This window comes from Erinaceus europaeus, chromosome 2 (assembly GCF_950295315.1).
Source record: "Erinaceus europaeus chromosome 2, mEriEur2.1, whole genome shotgun sequence".
In the NCBI taxonomy this organism is placed as follows: domain Eukaryota; kingdom Metazoa; phylum Chordata; class Mammalia; order Eulipotyphla; family Erinaceidae; genus Erinaceus; species Erinaceus europaeus.
Window position 1 is genome coordinate 167,413,402 of NC_080163.1, and position 21,759 is coordinate 167,435,160.

Genomic DNA, 21,759 nt, shown 5'->3' on the forward strand with positions numbered 1-21,759 from the left:
TAGACCACTTTCTATGTAAAGCAGGAACATGGGATGTGAGTTCTAGTGTTAGAAACACTCACACAGTTGCCTTCTGCCTCCTCTAGGATGGTGTACAGGTAGTCGAGAACGGCAGTGTAAATTTTTCTAATGGATTCCACAGTGACCCAAAAGAGAGAAGGAGAAATGATCTGTTAAACTATTTTCAAATGACTTGTGTTTGGCTAATCATTTCAGCATTTTTCAATGCTTTTTCAACATACCAACTTTTTGAAGATATATGCAAGATCTAATAAGAGAAACAGTATGCAAATGTATTTCCAGAGAATGAGACAGATCCAAGAAAACATGTCTATGGTGTTAGGTCTCTGAGACCAGGGCTGTAGATCCCATCCTCCTGGCAGCTTTCCTGCCTGGCGTCCAGGCCAGAACCTCCCTGGGCTGTAGGGCTGGCAGGTACATTTCCTTTGAGAACCAGCCCGTGAAGAAATCTGCCCTTAAGTCAGGGCCATTTAATACATGGTGCAGGGTGATGTTAGCTCCCATCACCGCGTGGAGAGAAGGGGGAAAAGAGCGATGGGCATTGACTGCTAGGACTCTGCATTCTGAGAACTTGAAGATTTGAAATATGTGAAATAAGGACATACTCATAAAGCTTGTTGTACCATTGCTCCATCTTCTCAACTGATCTGAAATCCAAGAGAAGGGAAGAAAAAAAGTTAAAATGCACAAAATTCACACAAACATATTATAATGCCAGCCAGTATAAACAGCATCATTGATTGTTATTGGTGGGACTGTGTGATCCAGGAGGCCTGTCCTGGTCACTGGGTGCTGAGGGGCCCTGCTCTTTAACAGTTTGCTGGGTTGACGAGGAAATCTTCTAAATGGAGGAGAAATTGGGTTTGGGGTCAGTTGGTGGTGCTGGTGGTTAACTGCACATGCTACCATGCACAAGGACCTGGTTTCAATCCTGGGTCCCTACTTGCAGAGATCTTAGCAGCTACATGTGTTTGCCTGAATCAGAGCCACTGGAGGACAATGGAGAGCACACAGCTGTACTTGTGGGGGTCAGAGCACCTGTGGCTAAGAGGCCCCCAGATGGAGCTGTGCTCCCCCTGAGAGTCATGAAGAGATAGGCAGGGCCTGGCTGCAATCTTACTGAAAAGACACCATGAAGCTGTGGTCAGCCCAGCCGAGGACCAGTGATGTGCGGGTTCTCGCGGCTTTCTTTATGTTGGGTTCCACCCTCATGTCCATCAGGGGCACCAAGTACTTGATTCGGAAGTGACTCTTGTACCTGGGAGGGAATAGAGCACAGCACTGTAAGCTTGTATCCCAGCGATCTGCGAGCATCTGGGTTTCTCCTGAGGAGATGATGGGTGTGTTTCTTGCTTTTAGTCATTTTTTATTGGGGGATTAATGTATAGTCGACAGTAACTACAATAGTTTGTACATATATAATATTTCTCAGTTTTCCCTGAAAGTTTCCCCCATAATAATACAACCCCCACTAGGTCCTCTTCCATCCTTTTCCAGGACCTGTATTCCCCCCCCCCCAGTCCTCCACCCCAGAGTTTTTTACTTTGTTGCATTACACCAACTTCAGGTTGAGCAGGTATATACTTTGTGTTGGAGATGAGCAAAACGTTGGAATATAAGATCAGTTGCCTTTTCTGCCACCTCCGACCCTTCTGGAATTTGCCAGAGCCGAAGAAATGGATATGGCCATGAGGCAACACTAGGTTCTTCTCTTCTGGACTACCCTCCTCCACAGAAGAGCTGCAACAAAGCAGACCCACAGGGCAGTTTGTCATTGGCAGGTGGAACACAGGCTCCTGCTGATGTCAGCACTCACAGAGCATTACAGAGGAGTCTAGTTCCCCAGAAGGGCTCAGCAACCCAATTCAGGAGTCTTGAGCTAGACAGAGCTCCTGTGAGAGTTGAGGTCACTCAGGGCTGGTGGTAATGGAGGGAAGCTTCAAGGACAGGGCACATGGCCTGTCATTTCTGTGTCAGGGAACAAGGAAGTAGCAGAATCTCAGGACATGGTAGAAAGGAGACACTGAGAGGGAGTTAGGGGGAGTGAGGTATTGGGGCCCTGGTGCTTGGTGCTGGGAGAGGACCTCAGTGGGGGTGAGAGTATTGTGCAGACACCCTGTGTCAACAAATCACACTGTAGTGAATTAACACTGACCCCCAATATAAGGATAAAAAATGTAAGGGGACACTAAGAGGTCAAAGGAGAGAGGATGAGAAATGTTTCAAAGAACCAACTCAGGGACACAGGGCCAAGGCCTGAAGGCAGCACAGTGTCTAGAGTGTTGCTGAACATAATCAACCCCAAGTATCATTTGCAGTTTTTGCCTCAGTGACTCTGCCTCTCTCCCTACCCATTCCTCTCCCCCTTTTCATTTCTCTCTGCTTCTTTTCTTTTTTGTTCTCTCTCTATTCCTTTCTAATAAAAATAATTTTAAACAGATCTATGTGTGACCTATAGGGGTCAGATTGCATAGATCCAAGAGTGTGAAGAAGTCATTCCACTGTGGTCTCAGGTTAACATACACACTTAGATAACAGGATTCTGGAAAACTGACTCTAATCTTCTTTAAGTCAGTCATCACTTTGGGGTTGAGGGGGGCAGGAATCCCATGATCAGCCGAGAATAAACCAAACATTCAAATGTTTCTCAACTCAAAGAAGTACTAAGCTATTCCTTAGCTGTGCCCATAGTAGCCCACAGGACTCAGATCCTAACAGGTCAAGCCTGCTCTCTGGCATCAGCAGAAGGGAATCTCATGAGCACAAGTAATTGTTGATGAGACCAGAGCTAAAGCTGAGGATCCTGTTAGTGGGAATCACACAGAGCACCTCCTGGGACCACCCTCCTCCTCCTCTGCTGGTCACACAGGGCATGTGAACAGACTCTACCTTAAGCAGGGCAGCCAGCGCAGACACCCCGAAAGCCTGGAAGAGTTTCTGGTAGACGCAGACATCCTCTACTCTTCACTCCTTGATGCGAAAGAGAAAGCTGGGCACAGCACTGCGTGCACTGTTCAGCTCAGTCTCCGAGACTGAAGATTCCACTGTAGCCAAGGACCCTGGGCTGTGATGTCAGTGGTCAAAGGTCAGTGTCATAACTGAGAGTTGACAGAGTGACCCTCTGAAGCCAGTTGCACCTACAGCTTTGAGTCTTTTAATCTTTTCCTTTTGAGATGACTATAGACTCCCAGGCTTTTATTGGAAAAAATAGATATTCCACAAGCATTGCCCCTATTTCATGCAGTGGTCATCTAATTATATAATTCTAAACAGTAAATATCACTGTAGGATATCCACATGGATGCTGTCACAGACACACTATTTCCAGGAGCATAAGAGTGTGTGTGTGTGTGTGTGTGTGTGTGTGTGTGTGTGTGTGTGTGTGTGTACATACACAAAAGCAAGGTTATCCTCATAAAACCATTTTTGAAAGAATGAATCCATTGGCAAAGGAGTTGTGGACATTCTTTGATGACCTGTGTGCTGACAGGAGGTGGAGAGCCAGGAGGCCGCCAGGCCCACTTTCTAGTTGAGAGCATTATAGAAGGAGAGAAGGAAGAAAGCCCAACCAGTCTTAAGTCCAGGAGGAGAATGATGTACCTCACCATGGAAATGTTTCCTTTACATACAGTCCTACATCCAAGGACGCCACTATGAGCAAAGACTGAAAGCAGAGAGGGCATTGTGTCACATACTGTCTGTCAGGCTTCTGCCTTTTAATGGACAGTATTTGTTTTAAGAGTCACCAGGGGCCTGGCAGTGGTGCGCCTGGTAGCGCACACATAGGAGCCAGGGGCAGGACCTTGTTTTAAGTCCCTGGACCCTATTCCTGGGTGGGGGAGGGAGTGGAGAACACCTCCCAAGTGGGGGAGCAGTGCTGCTGATGTCTGCCTTTATCCTTCTCTCCCCATGTCTATATCTCTCTGGCGTGGCAAATTAGAAAAGGAAAAAATGACTGCGGAGAGCAATGGAATCATAGTGCAAGCATGAGCCCCAGCAATAACACTGGTGGTTAAAAAAAAAAGAAAAAAGTCAGAATAATAAAATTATTTAACTAGACATCCTAGTCTGGTCATACTACATAGCAAGCTAATATGGTTTTTCAATATATAATTTTTGATGGGAGAGTATTAGAATGGTAGGGAGAAAATGGCTCCTAAGAAATTTAAAAAAAAGAAACTGGTCAAAAACATCCCTGTCTTCTTTCAAAATAACCTGGTTTTGAAGCAGGTATTCATGGTTAGGCACTGTGGGATGAGTTTCTTTCTAATGGGAATCGGAATCCTACCTCATCCCAGTCTCAGAATAGAGTCCATGCCTAATCCAGACACACACTGCATCACTTCCTGGATTGCCTGCGACACTAGAGAAATCTAAAAACATCCCTGATCCATCCATCAACACATATCCAGCATCACTGTACACAGTTTGAGTCTTCTTTTAAGGTCAGTCTTCCAGGATTTTCTCTCCTTTTTCTTACCACTCTATTTCCTTCCCTTAGGCTCTCAGTCTTCCTCAATATATTCTAAGATAGTAATAATATAAGTGAATGAAAACAGATGTACAAAAATTTACAGATCTACTTATATCCCTCTATATAACATACTTGTGCTTGTACTACATGAACAGTCTATACATTTAGAAATAAGTAATATTATAAGTCATTATCAAGACAATATATTAGATTCACTAAAAAGGGTTATTTCAGTTTTTCTAGGAAGGAAAGGTATCTCAGCTATATTATCTTTTTGTTTATCTGGTACTATTATTTAAATTCTAGACACCACTTTTTTTGTGTGTGCATTAAGTATCTGAGTGTCAAAGGAACTGAAAGGACTAGTTTATACCCCTTTGCCTTTCATTATTTCTTCTCTTTCCTTTCAAAGAAATCTTTTCCTTTAAGCAAAATGTACTCTTGGTTATCACAAATATAGTAATGAGAAAATGAATACATAGTATCTGGACAGAAAAGTCAATATTTTTATGCATGGTGTGTGTGTGTGTGTGTGTGTGTGTGTGTGTGTGTGTGTGTGTGTGGTGTAATAGAGAGAGGGAAAGAAACAGGGAGAAGGCCTGTGAGTTTCCTGAGTCATAATCAGCTCTGATAATGATGCCTGATGACCCTGTCCCCAGAGAGGTAGCAGACCTTGCTCTAGACTAGCCAAGTCGGATTCATGTCTTGCTGTCCTGGTGTCAGACCAGTTCCTTTATAGGCCTCCAGCTTTATAAAGGCAAAGCCCTTCACAGAGATTGAACCCATTCTTCCAGGCCCTGGCAAATATGAAGAGGGCTGCACCCTAGTGTTTGAATTAAAACACCAGCCATAATCCTGTTTCCCAAAGCCAGAGGCCGGAATCTCATAGTAGGTCATCTGTGGCGGCTCACCCTTGCTTCTGAACACAGAGACCAACAGGCCAACAACTTTCAATCCCACAGACAGTTCTGTCCTAGTTAGTTTCTGGCTCAGAAATGTTCCTTGTAGAAGGAATGGCGACTGGAGCTTCAGAGGCATGTGGCCATCAGTCCCCCTGGGCATTGCTGGGCTTCTACCTCTCCTCCCATGGGTGTTATGCCTTGACATTTCAGGACCCAGTAGGAGGCTGTCTGAGGACAGAGTTGTCCAGCAGCAGGGAAGGAGAGGAAAGAGCATAAGCTGCTTAGTCTGAGGTTGGCCATGTCTGAGGCTTCTCAAGTGGTCCTTGTCACAGTGGGCACAGGTAGAGCCATCATGAGCAGTGAGGCTGCAGCTCTGTGGGCTGCATCACAGGTGCCATCACGGCCACCCATCCCGGAGCCCAGCCCCTCCCTGGGCCATGTCCCCCATGACAGTAGAGCTGTGCTGTAGGTCTGTGGATTGAACAAGAGTGAGGTTGCTGAGGAACACTATTTATAATCAAGATGACTGAAGCCGACGTGGGTGTAGGAGGAAAGGAGCCTTTTATTTATGCTTGAGCCAGGGTCTCAGATCTTTCTCATAAGTCTGGTACAGGACAAAGGGGCGGTACACCCTTATATCAGGGCACAGGCTGGAGAACAAAAGGCATCATCCCAGAAGCAGAGGCTGCAAGGTTAAGGGGTGGGACTTGGACCCACTGCTCAAGGTCTGTTTGCCTTAGTTATTATTATCTTTCAGCAGAGCTGTGCCTGGGAAAGAAAGTTTAGCCTCCACAAGAGAGAACCCACTGGTGGTGGGGGAGGGTGTCTAGTTGGGCAGGAGTTAGTGGGGTTATTGAAGCCTCTTATTAGTAAACATTTAGTCTGTGTCCCCAACCCCACACCCATAGATAAACCACTAGAGTGCTCACACAGTCTTAGAAATAGGCTCACAGTTTGTTTGTTTTTTCCCACACATGTAGACTCACTATGCCACATATGAGTGAAACCATTCTGTAGTTGTCCTTACTCCTAACTTGCTTCACTGAGCATCATCTTCTCCAGTTTCAGCCACTTTATCTCAAGGACAAAACGCCATCCTTTTTGATTACTGCATAATACTCTTTTTTTCATCTAAGCATCTGTCAGAAGGACATTTTGGTTGTTTCAAGATCTTTGCTATTGTGACTAAAGCAGCTGTGAACATGGGGGTGCACAAATCCCTCTGAACCAGTGCTTTTCTGTCTTTTGGGTATATGCCAAAGAGTGGAATTGCTGTGTCATGTGGTATTTCCTTTTTTATTTGTTTAAGGATTCTCCATACTCAGTTCACCAGTTTGCATCCCACAGGCAGTGCAGTAGTGTTCCCCTCTCTCCACATCCTCTCCAACACTTACCTTCTGTTGTTTTACTGATGGAGTCCGTATCAAAGGTGTGAGGGGGTATCTCAAAGTGGTTTTGATTTGCACATTTCTGATGATGAGTGAACTGGAGCATTTCTGCCTATGTCTGTGGGCCAGGGGTATCTCTAGAGAGTCACCTACTAGTATATTCTGACCACATTTTATTGTGTTCTTTTTGTTGAGTTTAAATCTCAACTTTCTCAATTTCTCTCTATATTTATCAAAAATAAAACAAAAAATGACCCCTAGTAGGGCAACAAAATTGAAAATAAGTAATAAATATAAATTTTAAAAAAATAAGACCACTAGCAGCTGTGGATTCGTCATTCATGCAGGCACCAAGTCCTAGTGGTAATCCTGGTGGTAAAATAAATAAATAAATGCCTTTAGAGAAAATCCTGGAGTCCTTGCACTTAAACATCATTATTCCTACTATGCAGGAAGAGCGCACTTAATAAAATTCAGGGCGCTGGGTGGAGATGGGCCCTTCTCCATGTGAGGGTGATGGAGAACTGCAGCCCCTGTCCCTGTCCTGCCCCTTGGGCTCAGAGCAGATTCGCCACTGCCCTTGGCGTGGGTCACACTCCCAGCTCATGCTCATCCTCACCCAGAGACAACTTTTCCCTCAATCCACAGCCCGCAGTGACCATGTTCAGCAGGGCCTTGGGACAGAAGTGCAGCCTTAGCCAGGCCAGCTCAGCGCTGGGGAGAAGCAAGCCCAGAGAAGATGCTGCAGACAAGGTAGGCAGACAGGCTTCTCCCTGCCTGGTAGAGACAACCTGGCTCTGTCCAGTTTACAGATGTGGTGGTGCTCATTCATGCACTTGAAATCCTGTCTCCTAAGTATTCGTTCCTGTGAAGGCGAGGTCAGTGAACCTGCCAGAACCTGCAGGGACTGTTGTTTTCCAAGATTTGACCCCATGAAAGCAGGACCTCAGTCTGCTAGGGGAGGAAACCGCTCAGCCATGTGGCAGATGGGCACTGAGGTGTTGTGAAAAGTAGAAAGCTTACACCTTGAGGAGAGAAGCTGCTGGCAGTGGGTTCCTTTTTGGCGACAAGAACACTGAGGTGGATGGTTGAGGACTGTGGTGGATTTGGGCATTTGGGCAAGAACTATCCTTTAGAAGTAATAGGCAGCAAATGCAGAGGCAGCAAGGCATGCAACTGGATGGTGTGAGAAGAGACAACTGACATCCTGAGGACAGTGAAGGGGTCAGCTGAAAGGGGGTTAGGGTGGGGTTGTCCTTGTGCCTTGGCAGTAACTCAGCAAGAAGAGCCCCAGGCTTGCCTTTGTGACACTGAACTTGGATGTGTGAGGTCTTCTAAACCAGCACTGCTTGTGTGAGAGATGAGTTGCTTTGCCAGAGGATGTCTTTCTCCTTAAGTAAGTGCTTAAAACTGGAAAACAGAGTTTTTTTTTTAAATGAACTGTAGTTCAGGGAGCCTATGGCCATTGGAAGGTGTGTAAGATAAGAAGGATGTTGTAGCTGTGAATCTCAATGTTATGTGTATTTTTCTCCTTTTTAAATATGAAGGTCAAGTCCATTGGATAAGAGGGGTACAATTCCACACACAATTCCCAACACCAGATATCTCCAAACTACCCCCTCTCTTGGAAGTTTTCCTATTCTTTATTCCTCTTGGAGTATGGGCCCAGGATCATTATGGGGTGCAGAAGGTGGAAGGTCTGGCTTCTGTAATTGCTTCTCTGCTGGACATGGGCATTGACAGGTGGATCCATACTCCCAGCCTGTCTCTCTCTTTTCCTGGTGGAGCAGGGATATGGGGATTTGGGGCTCCAGGACACATTGGTAGAGTTGTCTGCTCAGGGAAGTTAGGTTGGCATCATGGTGTGTGTATTTTTTTTAATGAAATTATACATATAGTAGTGCCTGTGGATAGTAAGTTGTATCTTTACACCTCGATGTGGATGGGTATCAGATCACTCTGAGTGTTGAACCTAGTTATTTAAAGCATCTAAACAGAGGCTGTGGTAGAAAAGCCAGCCATAACAGGATACATTCAGAAATATCCAGATGGTAATTGCAAAAGAATAGAGAGTGTGTCAGGCTAGAGAGATGGAACTAGAATTAAAGCTCCAGACTTTCAGTCCCAAGATACATAAGGCACTTAATTCCATGGTGAATGGGTGAACAGCCCCACAGTCCTGGCACAGTAGTTAGTGCTCAGACTACCTCTGGGCCTCTTACTCCTTTCTCGCCACGGCACATCCACAGTGGTGATTTCTGGTGCAGGCACTGAATCCCAGCAGTAAAACTGTCATTTATGACAAAGAGATGATACAGACACATGGGAAAGCTCCTTTTCTGTAAACACAGATTCCCTCCCCCATTTTATTTAATAGGACTGAGAAAAATTGAGAGGTTAGGGGATATAGAAAGGGAGAAAGATTGACACTTGTAGACCTGCCTTGCCACTTGTGAAGCATTCCCCCCTGCAGGTGGAGAGTGGGGGCTAGAAACTGGATTCTTTAATTTAATTTAATTAATTTATTTATTCGCTTTTGTTGCCTTTGTTGTTTTATTGTTGTAGTTATTATTGTTGTCATTGTTGTTGGATAGGACAGAGAGAAATGGAGAGAGGCGAGGAAGACGGGGAGAGAGAGAGATAGCTGTAGACCTGTTTTACTGCCTTGAAGTGACTCCCCTGAAGGTAGGGAGCTGGGGGCTTGAACTGGAATCCTTATGCAGGTCCTTGGGTTTGCACCACCTGCATTTAACCCACTGTGCTACAGCCCGACTGCCAGAACCTTGATTCTTGCGTGGGCCTTGTGCTTAGTAATATGTGCGCTTAACTAGGTGCACCACCGCCAAATCCTGACTTTTTTTTTATTGTCAACTTAATACTTATTTACAAAATTGTATGATAATGGGGGTATAATTACATACTGTTTCAACCACCAGAGGTCTGTGTCCCATTCCCTGCATTGAAAACTGCAGTCTCCCAATGTTACCGATATGGGCTGATTCTACTACTTACCATCTGCCTGTCTATCTAAAATCTATCTTTATCTATGTATATATATATATATTTTTTTTTTTTTCTCCATTATTTTTGTAGTCCTACCTTCACTTCCTTTCTAGATCAGCCCTACACCTATTACCACTTAGAAGGTCTCTCCTTGTCACACCCTGATCTTCCACCAGTCACTTTTCGCTCCACCCTCTATGTCACATCCTGTTTCCACCCTACTCAGAGAGTATAAAAACAGCTTCTCTTCTGATTAAAGACATTTGGAAATTGCTTTCCAGCTCCGAGAGTTCCAGAGTGTATCTCCTGCGAAGTTAGTGCAGCATGAGTTCCTGATCCCTCTCCCATGCAGCAGCCTAGATCGGCTCCAGTTGAGTTCTCTCCAACCCAGAGAGCACTAGCTCGGGAAGAAGCACCCTCCGGCTATCCCGGCAGGTGTTGGTCGGTCAGTCTCTACCCCTGGACTGTTCTAGTAGAGTAGGGCTCTGGAGAGGTGAAGTTCTGGGAAGCATTGGTGAGATCATCTTCCCAGGGAAGTCAGGATGGAATCACAGTAGCACCTGCAATTTGGTGGCTGAAAGTCAGTAAGATGGAAAACAGGACAAAATGTTTAGTTAACAGGAACCATAAGGTAAGTATAATGCAGATGAAAGTACAGAGCTTAGGGTACAAGGGAGCTAGGAAGTCTATTTTAGGAGTGTTCCTAGGAACTTATGTCTTAGTAATCTTTGCTTGAGCTTATGAGCTAACATGGAGGTGGACTAACAATATTGTCTGAAAAGATGGTGTCAGAGTTGAGAGTAGTACTAGAAATCAGGATTAAGGTAGAGAGTTGCTTGCAAATTTAACAAAAAAATATATAAATGCAATTAACTGTTTACCTCAGTGAGCTAACCTGGGGCTCATATTTATTCATGTTTAGCACTAGAGCCTCTGCAACTTCCAAGTCTCTGTCAGGCTTAGCTCACAGTTGATAATCACATCTGAGAACATTCTAGGATACACTCACTTCAGAAACAGTCTTCTTTGAGTGGCAGAATAGGATAATCCAGCCTCCCTTTGGAGAGTAGTTCATAGTGAAGGTATGGTCCTGAGAAGCCCACAGAAGGGCTTATGATGATGTTCCTAATAGATATAACCAGTTATAATAGAGAGAGGTCTAGGGGAGAATCTATGGGGTATTCAAGGATTCCCTGTCTAGGACCCCAGGTGATGATAACATGGCCTAATGGTGGCCAAAAAGGTCATAGATAAGTGACCTAGTCTTTTGCCCTTATTTGTAGTCCCTTTATCTGATAAGATTAGACTTTCTCCCCATGTTGAGTGTAATTTGTTGTATCCAAACCAGTATTGGATTTATGGAATATGGCCTCATGTTGGGGAGGAAATAGACCTAGGATTTTAGTGAGGTCTTAGTTAGCCTCAAGTTTTTCTTCAGTTACTTGATTAATGATTTTTTTTTTAATACCAGATCAGTGCTCAGTTTTGGCTTATGGTGGTATGGGGGGTTGATCTTTGGTCATTGGAGCCCCAGGCATAGAGTCTGATTACGTAACCATTATGCTATCTCCCCCTCGTTTTTTAATGATTCTAATAATGGTTGTCATTGGGACAGTACTTGTCCTTTACTTGATGTGTAATTTTTGCCTATATATCTCTTGGCCAGTTGTATAGTGTCTCTTCTAAAATTAACCTAAGGGTAACAATAATGCTGATGCTCTGTCAGAAGAGATTTAAAAAGATGGAAGAATATATCTTACTTAAATTATTTTTGAGTTATTTGATACTCAATTAACTACATAAAGTGATTGAGAGAAGTGAAGTAAGGGGTAGGAGAGGAGGGTGTATAAGCCTAAATAATAAATATGTGATTAGAGAATTTATGATGCCTTCTTTAGGACATTCTACTAGAATACCAGGCTTATGCTATCTAAGTCTAATCATAAAGGGCTATTTATTAAGCACTTTTACTTTGAGGTATATAATTGTCCCTTGCTTATACTAGGTACATGTAGGCCCTTGCCTGTATTTAATATCTGTAATTTTGTTAGAATATGTGCCATCTGGAATGGAACTAGGTAGTCCCATGGAAACACAGACTTTCAAAGTTCTACTTTGCTTATTAAATGCAAGAAGCAATGGCTACTACTCAGATGGAGAACCTTAGCCATATGCTAGGACACTGAGATCCCACCCATCCAAATAGCTAGTCTGAGGAAGTCTGGAGGGATGTTCCCAGATACCTCAAGATGGGAGACTGTCCGGTGTATCACTGATCAGAACTCCATCAAAGATTTTATGGATAAAACCACATGTAAAGGAACAAGAAGATCAAAGATGTTTTTAGTTGAACATACATCAGGAACAATTGTCAAGGTACAAATTACTTTCAAGGTAGGGGAGACACCAAGAATGTGTTGGCCTTAATTATGATAGTCTTCTCTCAATATGCACTTTTTTGATGCTCCAAGAAATATTTGTTTATTCTTAGGTCATTTTCTGCACAAACCCCAAAGCCCTCATGGAAGGAGTCAAACATCAGAGTTACAGATAATTAATATTTTTTTTAAAAATTAAAAAATGCATTTATTAATAATTTTCCTTCCTTTTATTTTATTTCTTTAATGTAATTTTTACCAAAGCATTATTCAGCTCTTGCTTATAGTGGGGCAGGGGATTGAACTTGGGTCATTGGAGCTTCAGGCATGAGAGTGATTGCATAACCGTTATGCTATCTACCCTTTGTCCTTTTAATCTTTATTTATTGGGTAGAGACAGCCAGAAGTCAAGAGGGAAGGGGGTAATAGAGAGGGAGAGAGACAGAGAGACACCTGCAGCACTGCTTCACCACTCGCAAAGCCCTCCCCCTGCAGGTGGGGACTGGGGGCTCAAACCTGGGTCCTTGCACATTGTAATACATGTGCCCAACCAGGTGCACCACGACCTGGCCTCCTGACAAAGAAAGAAAGCTTCATGGAACTCATTGTGACACCTGTGTCAGTACCCCCAGCCATTGGTACTGACCAGGAGTGGGAATCTTACCTGCTCAGAGGATTCCAATGCACTGACATCATTGTTTCTTAACCAGGAGGAACAGGGGCTCCCACAGCACACATTCCACCAACTGAGCAAGAGACCACAGGCATAGAAGAGGGCACCACAGCAGGACAGTCCAATCAGGGCGCTAGGGCCACTCGACCAGGCTCTCCAGGCAGTGCCAGTGGCTCCACTGTGTCTGGATCATCTGTGGCAGGGCAACACACCAAGGCTTCATCATCCCAGGGCTCTAGCACCACTGGACCAGCACCTAATGACTCTGGAAAAACAGGGCCACCTGCAGAAAGCTCTGGGACCTCAGGCGAGCCTCAGGAAGGATGTCAGTCCACAAGCTCATCTGTCAATCAACCTCGCACCTCTCAACCAGCTGCAGTGCAGTCTAGAACCACTGGGCTATCTGTCATGGAGGCAGGAACCACAGGGCAATCCGTGCAAGACTCCAGGACCAACCGGCCTGGCTCAGCAGGCAGTAGCAGTGGACCCACTGGGGCTGGAACAGCAGGAGCAGGGCGCCAGACCACGGCTCCATCATCCCAGGGCTCTGGCACCACTGGACCATCTTTTGTTGTCTCTCAGACTTCAAGCCAGTCTAAGGAAGGATCTGAATCCACAGGCTCATCTGTCATAGGATCTGATTCCACTTCAACCTCCTTGGTGTACCCATGGGCACCACTGGCTTCTCTTCTACCCTGCTGGGCACTACTGCTTCCTTGGTGGGCATTGTCACAACCACAAGAGTTTTTCCTCAGGGATCCTCTGCTGACACAGCTCCAGGAGGTAAGCCTACACACAGTATATACAAACGTCTTTTTTTTTCCTTTACATTCTCTCTTTGGTATTTTCAGGCCATTTTGAGCTGTTAATGGCTTCCTGAGTCTTCTTAAAATAATGAAGCTTTCATATTCTAAGTCAGGTCATCATATATTCATCATTTATACATCATGTTCTGTTTAGTCTTTTTTTTTTAATTTCATTATTAGAAATAGAAAGAAATTGAGATGGGAGAGGGCCATAGAGGAGAGAGTCAGACACCTGCAGTTCTACTTCACCACTCGTGAAGCTTCCCACTGCAGGTATGGACTAAAGGTTTGAACCTGGGTCTTGGAGCACTGTAATATGTGTGCTCAACCAGGTGTACCACCACCTGGCTCATCAGGTTCTGGTCTTTTAATTTATCAATATATTATTTAGAAGTGTGCTAGTTGTTCTTATTTAACCCAACATTACAATGGAATTATTTTAATGCTTGCAGATAATTCATCTACATAACAAGTTTATTTTTACCCTAACCCTTGTGATACATGCTCTTTTGTTTCCCCCTCTCTTTCAAATGGAATTCTCAAGAAATAATATTTTTAGGGTTTAATGAGGACTGAAGCTTAGGCTGTCTAGTCTCCAGTCCTGTTCTCAGCCCCTACCCTCCTCACTCCAGTGGCTGTAGGAACAATCTGGGTATAGCACGTATATCCAACCACCCTCTGCCCCTGGAACTTGCAGTACAAAAGCAATGATCAATAAATGTGACTCAGGTATTCTTCCATAAGTAGAATGTACTATCCACTCTGTTTTATGCTTAATAATAATAAGATGTAGCACAGACCTCACTTAGTTGTTGTTAAAATTCGTAGGCTCCAGCCGGCAGGGCTAGCTTCACGGGCGGGTAACAGAGACGCGGAGACAACGGCTGGGCAGGGAAGCTGTATTTCTTTATTCAGGAACAACGATTCACAAACTAAGACAAACTAATCACCAAACAGAACTCTGCTGTCTCTTTGCGGCGGCGCAAGCACTTTTTCTTTTACTCTCGAACTCAGGAACCCTCTCCCTTACTCTGGAACTCAAGAACTCTCGTACTGGGGAACCCTCTCAAACTCTCGCACTCTCGAACTGAGGAACCCTCTCCCTTACTCTCGAACTCAGGAACTCTCTTACTCAGGAACCCTCTCTCGGGGTTCCTTGGGGCGGGGCCAAGCAGGCCCGCGAAATTAAAAGGACTGATCCAATTCTCTTGGCGGGGGAGGGCTAGAACAAACCAGTGTAAAGCATAGGACACTTAGTAGCATGGTTCACTGTGTTATCAATACTGCAGGCTTTATTTCCCCTTTTCATTTGTGATTAATGGTGGTTACAATCTATTAAGATTACAATATGTAGGTCCATGATATACTCCTTATCACTGGTTTTGTTTTTCCCCTATTTCAAACAATTAATCACTTCTGGCCTTTCCACTGCTACTCAGTGATGGTGGAGTATAGCCAAGTTTGTTACCTACCTGAGTGTATATTTGTCACACATAAACTCAACCAAGAATTAGAAATTTCAAGCTTTTTAAAAAAATTATTTATTTATTTATTCCCTTTTATTGCCCTTGTTGTTTTATTGTTGTATTTTTTATTGATGTAATTATTGTTGGATAGGACAGAGAGAAATGGGGAGAGGAGGGGAAGACAGAGAGGGGGAGAGAGAGACACCTACAGACCTGCTTCACCGCTTGTGAAGTGACTCCCCTGCAGATGGGAAACTGGGACTTGAACTGGGATCCTCACGCTGGTCCTTGCACTTGGCGTCACATGTCCTTAACCCACTGTGTTACTGCCCAACTCCTGAAATTTCAAGCTTTATTCAGGAAAATTGAGAACAGACATTTTAGTGTACATGTGTGGAGAGAGGAGAGAGAGAGAGAGAGAGAGAGAGAGAGAGAAATGAGCGTGGGAGTAATTTACTAATATGTTGAGGGCCCCATGTTAGCAGAGCTAGAAAGGGAGAAACCAGGCCTGTAACAGAGCCTTATCAACTCCCAAGCCCCGCCTCCACCTTCTTTCTAAGCCATGCCCATACCTGTTGCCACTCCCATTTCCTGTGCATTCTTTACTTTTTTAACAATTTTATTTATTCATTTATTTTCCCTTTTGTTGTCCTTGTTTTTTATTGTTGTAGTTATTATTGTTGTTGATGTCATCATTGTTAGATAGGACAGAGAGAAATGGAGAGAGGAGGGGAAGACAGAGGGGGAGGGAAAGATAGACTCCTGCAGACCTGCTTCACCACCTGGGAAGGGACTCCCCAGCAGGTGGGGAGCTGGGGCTGGAACAGGGATCCTTACACTAGTCCTTGAGCTTTGCACCACCTGTGCTTAACCTGCTGCACTACTGCCAGACTCCCCCATTCTTTCCTTCCTTCCCCACTGGCTTGGGAAACATGTTCTGGCAGTGGTGCTCCAGGGAGTGTCTATACTCTCCAGGTTCTCCCTATCCATTCTCTGACCTGAGCAGCTCTAAGGGGCAGCACACCTGAAGACACAAAGTCTGTTAATGCCCCTCCCAGAAAGTGAGAGTATCAACGATGTAACACGGGAAGCCTCTCCTTAAAACAGGGCTGTGGTCCAGGAGTGGGCGTGGTAGGTGGAGCATCTCACCTGTGGACCTGAGGTCCTAGTTTATTCCTGCCATCTCGGGTGCTACAGGGATACTGTGCCCTCTGTGTCTGTCCCTTGAGGTCCCCTTCATTAATACATATGTCACTGTAACCACAGGACTGTCATTTATACTTAAGACTCAGTTACCATTGCTATTAGAGCTGCTTCTGACCTCTGTATACTCCAGGAATCTGAGCTGTGGATGCTAGGATAGAGAGTCAGTATTCAGGGGCTGGGTGATGGTGCCTGTGGTAGAGTGCATATGTTGCTATGAACAAGGACCCCACCTGCAGGGAAGCTTCACGAGTGGTGAAGCAAGTCTGCAGGTGACTCTTCGTCTGTCTCACTCTCTATCTTCCCATCTCTCTCAATTTCTCCTTATCTATCTGCTAGCAGATCTATATGCTGAAATTTAAATATATTATTTCTTTTTTCTTTTTTTTCTTCCAGAGTTATCGTTGGGGCTTGGTGCCAACACTATGAATCCACTGCTCCTGTGGCCATTTTTCCATTTCTTTTTAATAGGATGACAGAAATTGAGTGAGGAGGAGGAAGACAGAGAGGATGAGGGTGGGGAGCCGGGGGCTCGAACTGGTATCCTCACACTGGTCCTTGTGCTTAATACTGTTGTAAATGAAGTCCAGTTAAAATTACTTGTCAAAGCAAAAAACTAAGGACCTGAAGCAAGGCGTTTATGCTTTTGCAAAAGGGTGTGCCGCCAACAGTGGCCATCAGGCAGGAGCTTATTCTCCACCACCACCCCCCTTCTCCCAACTTTTATGCTAGAATCAGAACTGTCTCCTCAACCCCTGGGCTGGGCTACAGAGCTCACAGTCTCCTCATTGTCTAAATAAGGAAAGGAGGAAGAGAGTCTGAGGGTCTCTGCTGGAGGAGTAGCAAGCACTGCGAGGAACTGACCTAAAGAATACAAAACTACTGGCCACAGGTGGTCACAGATAACAATTTGTAAAAAGAATTTTTGTACTAAACAGTCATTCTATTTGTGTTTCCTTGAAGACCTAACCATCTCTCAGTACTATGTGCGCTTAACCTGCTACACTGCTGCCCATTCCCCTGTATGCTTTAAAGTATGAATTTACTTTTTCTTAGTTAGTCTCAAGCAATGGAATTCCTCCAGAACTCGTTGAATGTAAGTTGAAATTAACATGAGAAGAATATAATATGCATATCCTTCTGCATAATAGAGCTTGAAAATAATATTTCTGGGCCAGGATAATAGTTCACTTGCATAGTGCACTGCTTTGCTATATGTGCAATCCTGGTCCGAGCCTGGACCCTTTGCATTGAAAGTGTTCTCAGTGCTGTGGCTTCTCTCTGTGTGTGTCCCTCTCCCCTTCTCTGTCTGCTTCTAAAAAATAGATGTAGCATTTCTGTCTACTCCAATTGAGCATTAAAAATATCTATAGAACTATGGTCTTCTTTCCAAAGTATAATCTAATATAACTAAGAACTGTACAAACAACTATCACAAAATAAGAAGTTATTAAAATGTAGTATGATTCATCATTACAAATTTAGATATTAAAATGTATATTTATAAATCTATTTGTGTTTTTAAATTTCAGTGCCATCAAAACAGCCAGAAGTAACAGGTGAGAAAACATAGGACTGTAGATAACCATTTGAAAGAACTGATATGACAGGAACAGAATAGGAAACAGGATACCAAACATCAGACTTACCAGATCAGCAACACATGAATTTCAGAGTAGATGCTGGACTTTTTTCTGTTTTTTGTTTTTCTCCCAGAGCCCTGCTCAGCTCTGGCTGATGGTGGTGTGGGGGATTGAACCTGGGACCTGTGAGCCTCAAGCATGAGTCTCTTGGTATAACCATTATGCCGTCTACCCCTGTCCACTTTTTCTTTTTTTACACCTTTTTTTTTTAGAAATTTTAAAAAAATATTTATTTATTTCCTTCTGTTGCCCTTGCTGTAGTTATTATTGTTGTTGTTATTGATGTCATCGTCATTGCATAGGACAGAGAGAAATCGAGAGAGAACGGGAAGACATAGAGGGGGAGACTGCTTGTGAAGTGACTCCCCTGCAGGTGGGGCTCCAACCAGGATCCTTAAGCTGGCCCACCATGTCTACTTAACCTGCTGCACTACCACCTGCTACACTACCACCTTTTTTACACCTTTTTTAAATTAAATCTTTATTTATTTGACAGAGACAGCCACAAATTGAGAGGAAGGGGGAGATAGAGGAGAGAGGAGACAGACAGACACCTACAGCATTGCTTCACCACTTGTGAAGCTTTCCCCCTGCAGGTGGGGACCAGGGGCTCGAACCCAGGTCCTTTCACACTATAACGTGTGCTCAACCAGGTGTGCCACCACCTGGCCCCTTTTTTTTACACCTTCTTACATTATAACAAAGTTGTGTTGACTTCCTTTCATAATATAAAGTCTGTACTAATTTTGTACAGTCTTCAGTGTCAATCAAATAAAGAAAATAACTCCTAAGAATATTCACATTATTTAAAATAATACTGATGTTATTTGTGACTTACTATTTCCATAAAGAAAAAATGAGATTTTATTGCAACCGACATCTCTGTTTAGTTTAGGATAGAAGTAAGCAAAAGTTTAATCTCATTTCTGGCTGATGGCTGATGCTTGGCAGTTGTGGGGTAGAGTGGAGGAATGGAATCTGGGACTTCAAAGCCTCAGGCTTAAGAGTCTCTTTGCATAACCATTATACTGTCTGCCCCCAACCAAGTTCTTTAGAATACCTTATTTTTTGTTATTTGCCCTTTTTGCATTCTCCTAGCACTTACTGGTTGAGCTAAAAGGCTTTCATGCATGAGGCTCCAAAGTCCCCCACTACCACCACCACCAACAAGACCTGGTAAATATATATACATTTTTTACATACAAATTTGAACTCCAGAAAAGATTCCAAAAGGCTGGATTTTACTAGGAGGGAGTCATTTTCCCTTGGAGTGTGCAGAGAGAAATGTGGCAGAAGAAAGCCTTGCAGATGCTTTATGTGGGGGGACTCAGCTAGACCTCTGCTCCTCTGTCCCTCCCTGCTCCCTGGAGGACCTCCGCCTTGGGTTTCCCTTTGTGACTGTGGCAGCAAGTTCCTGTGGGAGCCCCCAGGCCCTGGCACAGCCCATGGCCTTGGCTACAGACTCTCCATCTTCCCTTGTCCTCCTTTCTCTTACTAAAACCACTTTTTAAAAATTTCTTTATTGGGGGATTCATGGTTTTCAATCGACAGTAAAATACAGTAGTCTGTCCATGCATAACATTTCTCAATTTTCCACATAACAATTCAGCCCCCACTAGATTCCTCTGCCATCATGTTCCAGGACTTAAACCCTCCCCCCCCACCACCATAGTCTTTTAATTCTGTGCAGTACACCAACTCCTACTTTTTTATTTTTAAGTTTCATTGCTTTATTGTGAATTACATTCCCTTTTTTTTTGGATAGAGACAGAAATTGAGAGCTGAGGGAAAGAGATAGGAAGAGAGAGAGACAGAGAGATACCTGCAGCCCTGTGTACCCACTCATGAAGCTTTCCCCTTTCAGGTGGGGACCGGGGGCTTGAACCCTGCTCCTTGCACAGTACCATGTGTACTCAACCAGGTGCAACACCACCTGGCCCCACATTTTTTATTTATTGTATTTTTAAATTGCCACTAAGATATTTATTAGTGATGGAGAAAGAGGAGATGACTAGAGTATCACTCTGGCACATGCAGTGGTTTCAAACTCAGGCCTTTGTATGTGAGAGCCCAACATTATTTACTGCACTACCTCCTGGGCTTCTGGTGATTTAATACTGATTAAAAAAAAAACTATATTTGTCTTCACAACATAGTTACACATCTTGACATTGGTGATTCTAGGTAAAGTGCAGCAACCCTGTGAAGTGGAGGTGGCATGGTCCTCAGGAAGTCCCGGAAGCTGCTGCTGAGCACCATTTCTGCAGAGACTGCTAAGCTGGCAGGGGGTTTAATCAAGAAAATGACATATCATCTTATTTCTTCCCAGAAACCACTGGAAAAGGAGAAGAAGACCAAGAAGCAAAATATAAAATCCCAATTTTAAAACTTATTCAACTAACATTTTAATATAAAACTATATGTGAGGGACTGAGTGGTGATACACCTGGTTGAGTGCACACATTACAGTGCACAAGGACCTGGGTTTAAGCCCCTGGTCCCCACCTGCAGGAGAAAAGTTTTGCAACTGGTGAAGCAGATCTGCAGGTGTCTCTCTCTCTCTCTCTTGACTCTCTCTCTCTCTCTCCCCCTCTCCTCTCAGTTTCTATCTGTCTCTATCAAATAAAGACAAAAATATAAGTAAATAAAATAAAAAGGGGCTTGGCGGTGGTGTACTGGATTCAGCACACACATTACAGTATACAAGGACCTGAGTTCAAGCCCCTGGTCCCCACCTGCAGGAGGACAGCTTCACAAGTGGTTGAGCAGGAGGGCTGCAGGCGTCTCTCTCCCTTTCTAACAACTCCTTCCCTCTTGATTTCTGGCTGTCTCTAGCCAATAAATACATACAGATAATTAAAAAATCAGCTTTTAAAAATGAGGGAGAAAAGTTTCTTTTAAGAAAAAAAGAGACTAAAAAATTTGTACATTTCTTCTTTTGATTCTCCTATGTTCTTTCAACCAACATTACCATCTTCCCGTGATAGATCAGTGAGCCAGGTGTGTCAGTGACTGTTCCGGTGACCTGAAGGCCTGACTGACTAAGATTCTGTGTCCACAGGTTGTCCAGCTGCCCTGCCTCCGCCTCCAGGTATGTATCCTCGCTCTGAGCTGACTTGTAGGCTTCACTGGTCCTCTCAGGCCTCACCTGTCAGGAATCATCTGGTGAATGCCACTCCTGTGGGAATGTTGCTGAAAGGGAAAACCTGAGTGACTACATTTAGCTTTTTGTCCCCAAATGCACAGTGAATGTTGATCACAGATAAATAGTCAGACAAAAGAAGTGGGTTTCATGACTTGAGTGAAAATACAGCTTAACTACTGCTTCATGAAATCAGATGCTATCGACAAAAATCTTGAAAAAAAATCTCAGTGATACTTTTAAAACTAGGTAACTTATCCCCCCACTCTTTTTAAACCCTGAATTGTAGCAAGACACATTTGTATGGTCAGAATTTAGTTAAAAAAGACAGACACCTGCATCCCTGCTTTACCATTCGCAAAGCTTTTCCCTGCAGTTGGAGACCAGGGCCTTGAACCCAGGTCCTTGCGCACAGTAGTGTGTCTGCTTAACCAGGTGGACCACTGCCTGGCCCCCTAAAGAGGACAGTTTCAACATAAGTGTTTAAAATTCACTGCTTGCCCAGAATTTGAAAACTGAGAAAGCCCTTGGAACTGATCCTTTAAGAAGTCTTGGGTGACATGTAGGTTTACAGAGGCAGAATTTGGACTGTAAAACAGTAAAAAGTGGTAGCTAGAAGATCTAGTGACCACTCCCGGAAGCAACCAAGAATTACCCTTT

General features: G+C 44.0%; 1 protein-coding gene across 1 annotated transcript; it reads left to right on the forward strand.

Moving 5' to 3' along the window:
* Positions 1-13,083: 13,083 nt before the first annotated feature.
* On the forward strand, positions 13,084-18,277 carry LOC132537008 (mucin-19-like). Its single transcript, XM_060186463.1, has 3 exons — positions 13,084-13,622; positions 17,375-17,410; positions 17,847-18,277. The coding sequence occupies exons 1-3, from the start codon at positions 13,248-13,250 to the stop codon at positions 17,868-17,870; spliced, it is 435 nt and encodes a 144-aa protein (XP_060042446.1). The 5' UTR covers positions 13,084-13,247; the 3' UTR covers positions 17,871-18,277.
* The last annotated feature ends 3,482 nt before the right edge of the window (positions 18,278-21,759 follow it).

Bases quoted from the DNA above. Each gene is read 5' to 3' on its own strand.
- LOC132537008 (XM_060186463.1), top strand. From the start codon at position 13,248: ATGGAGGCAGGAACCACAGGGCAATCCGTGCAAGACTCCAGGACCAAC. The intron at 13,623-17,374 runs GTAAGCCTACAC...TTTCTTAGTTAG, and splicing joins TGCTGACACAGCTCCAGGAG to TCTCAAGCAATGGAATTCCT. The intron at 17,411-17,846 runs GTAAGTTGAAAT...TTTAAATTTCAG, and splicing joins TCCTCCAGAACTCGTTGAAT to TGCCATCAAAACAGCCAGAA.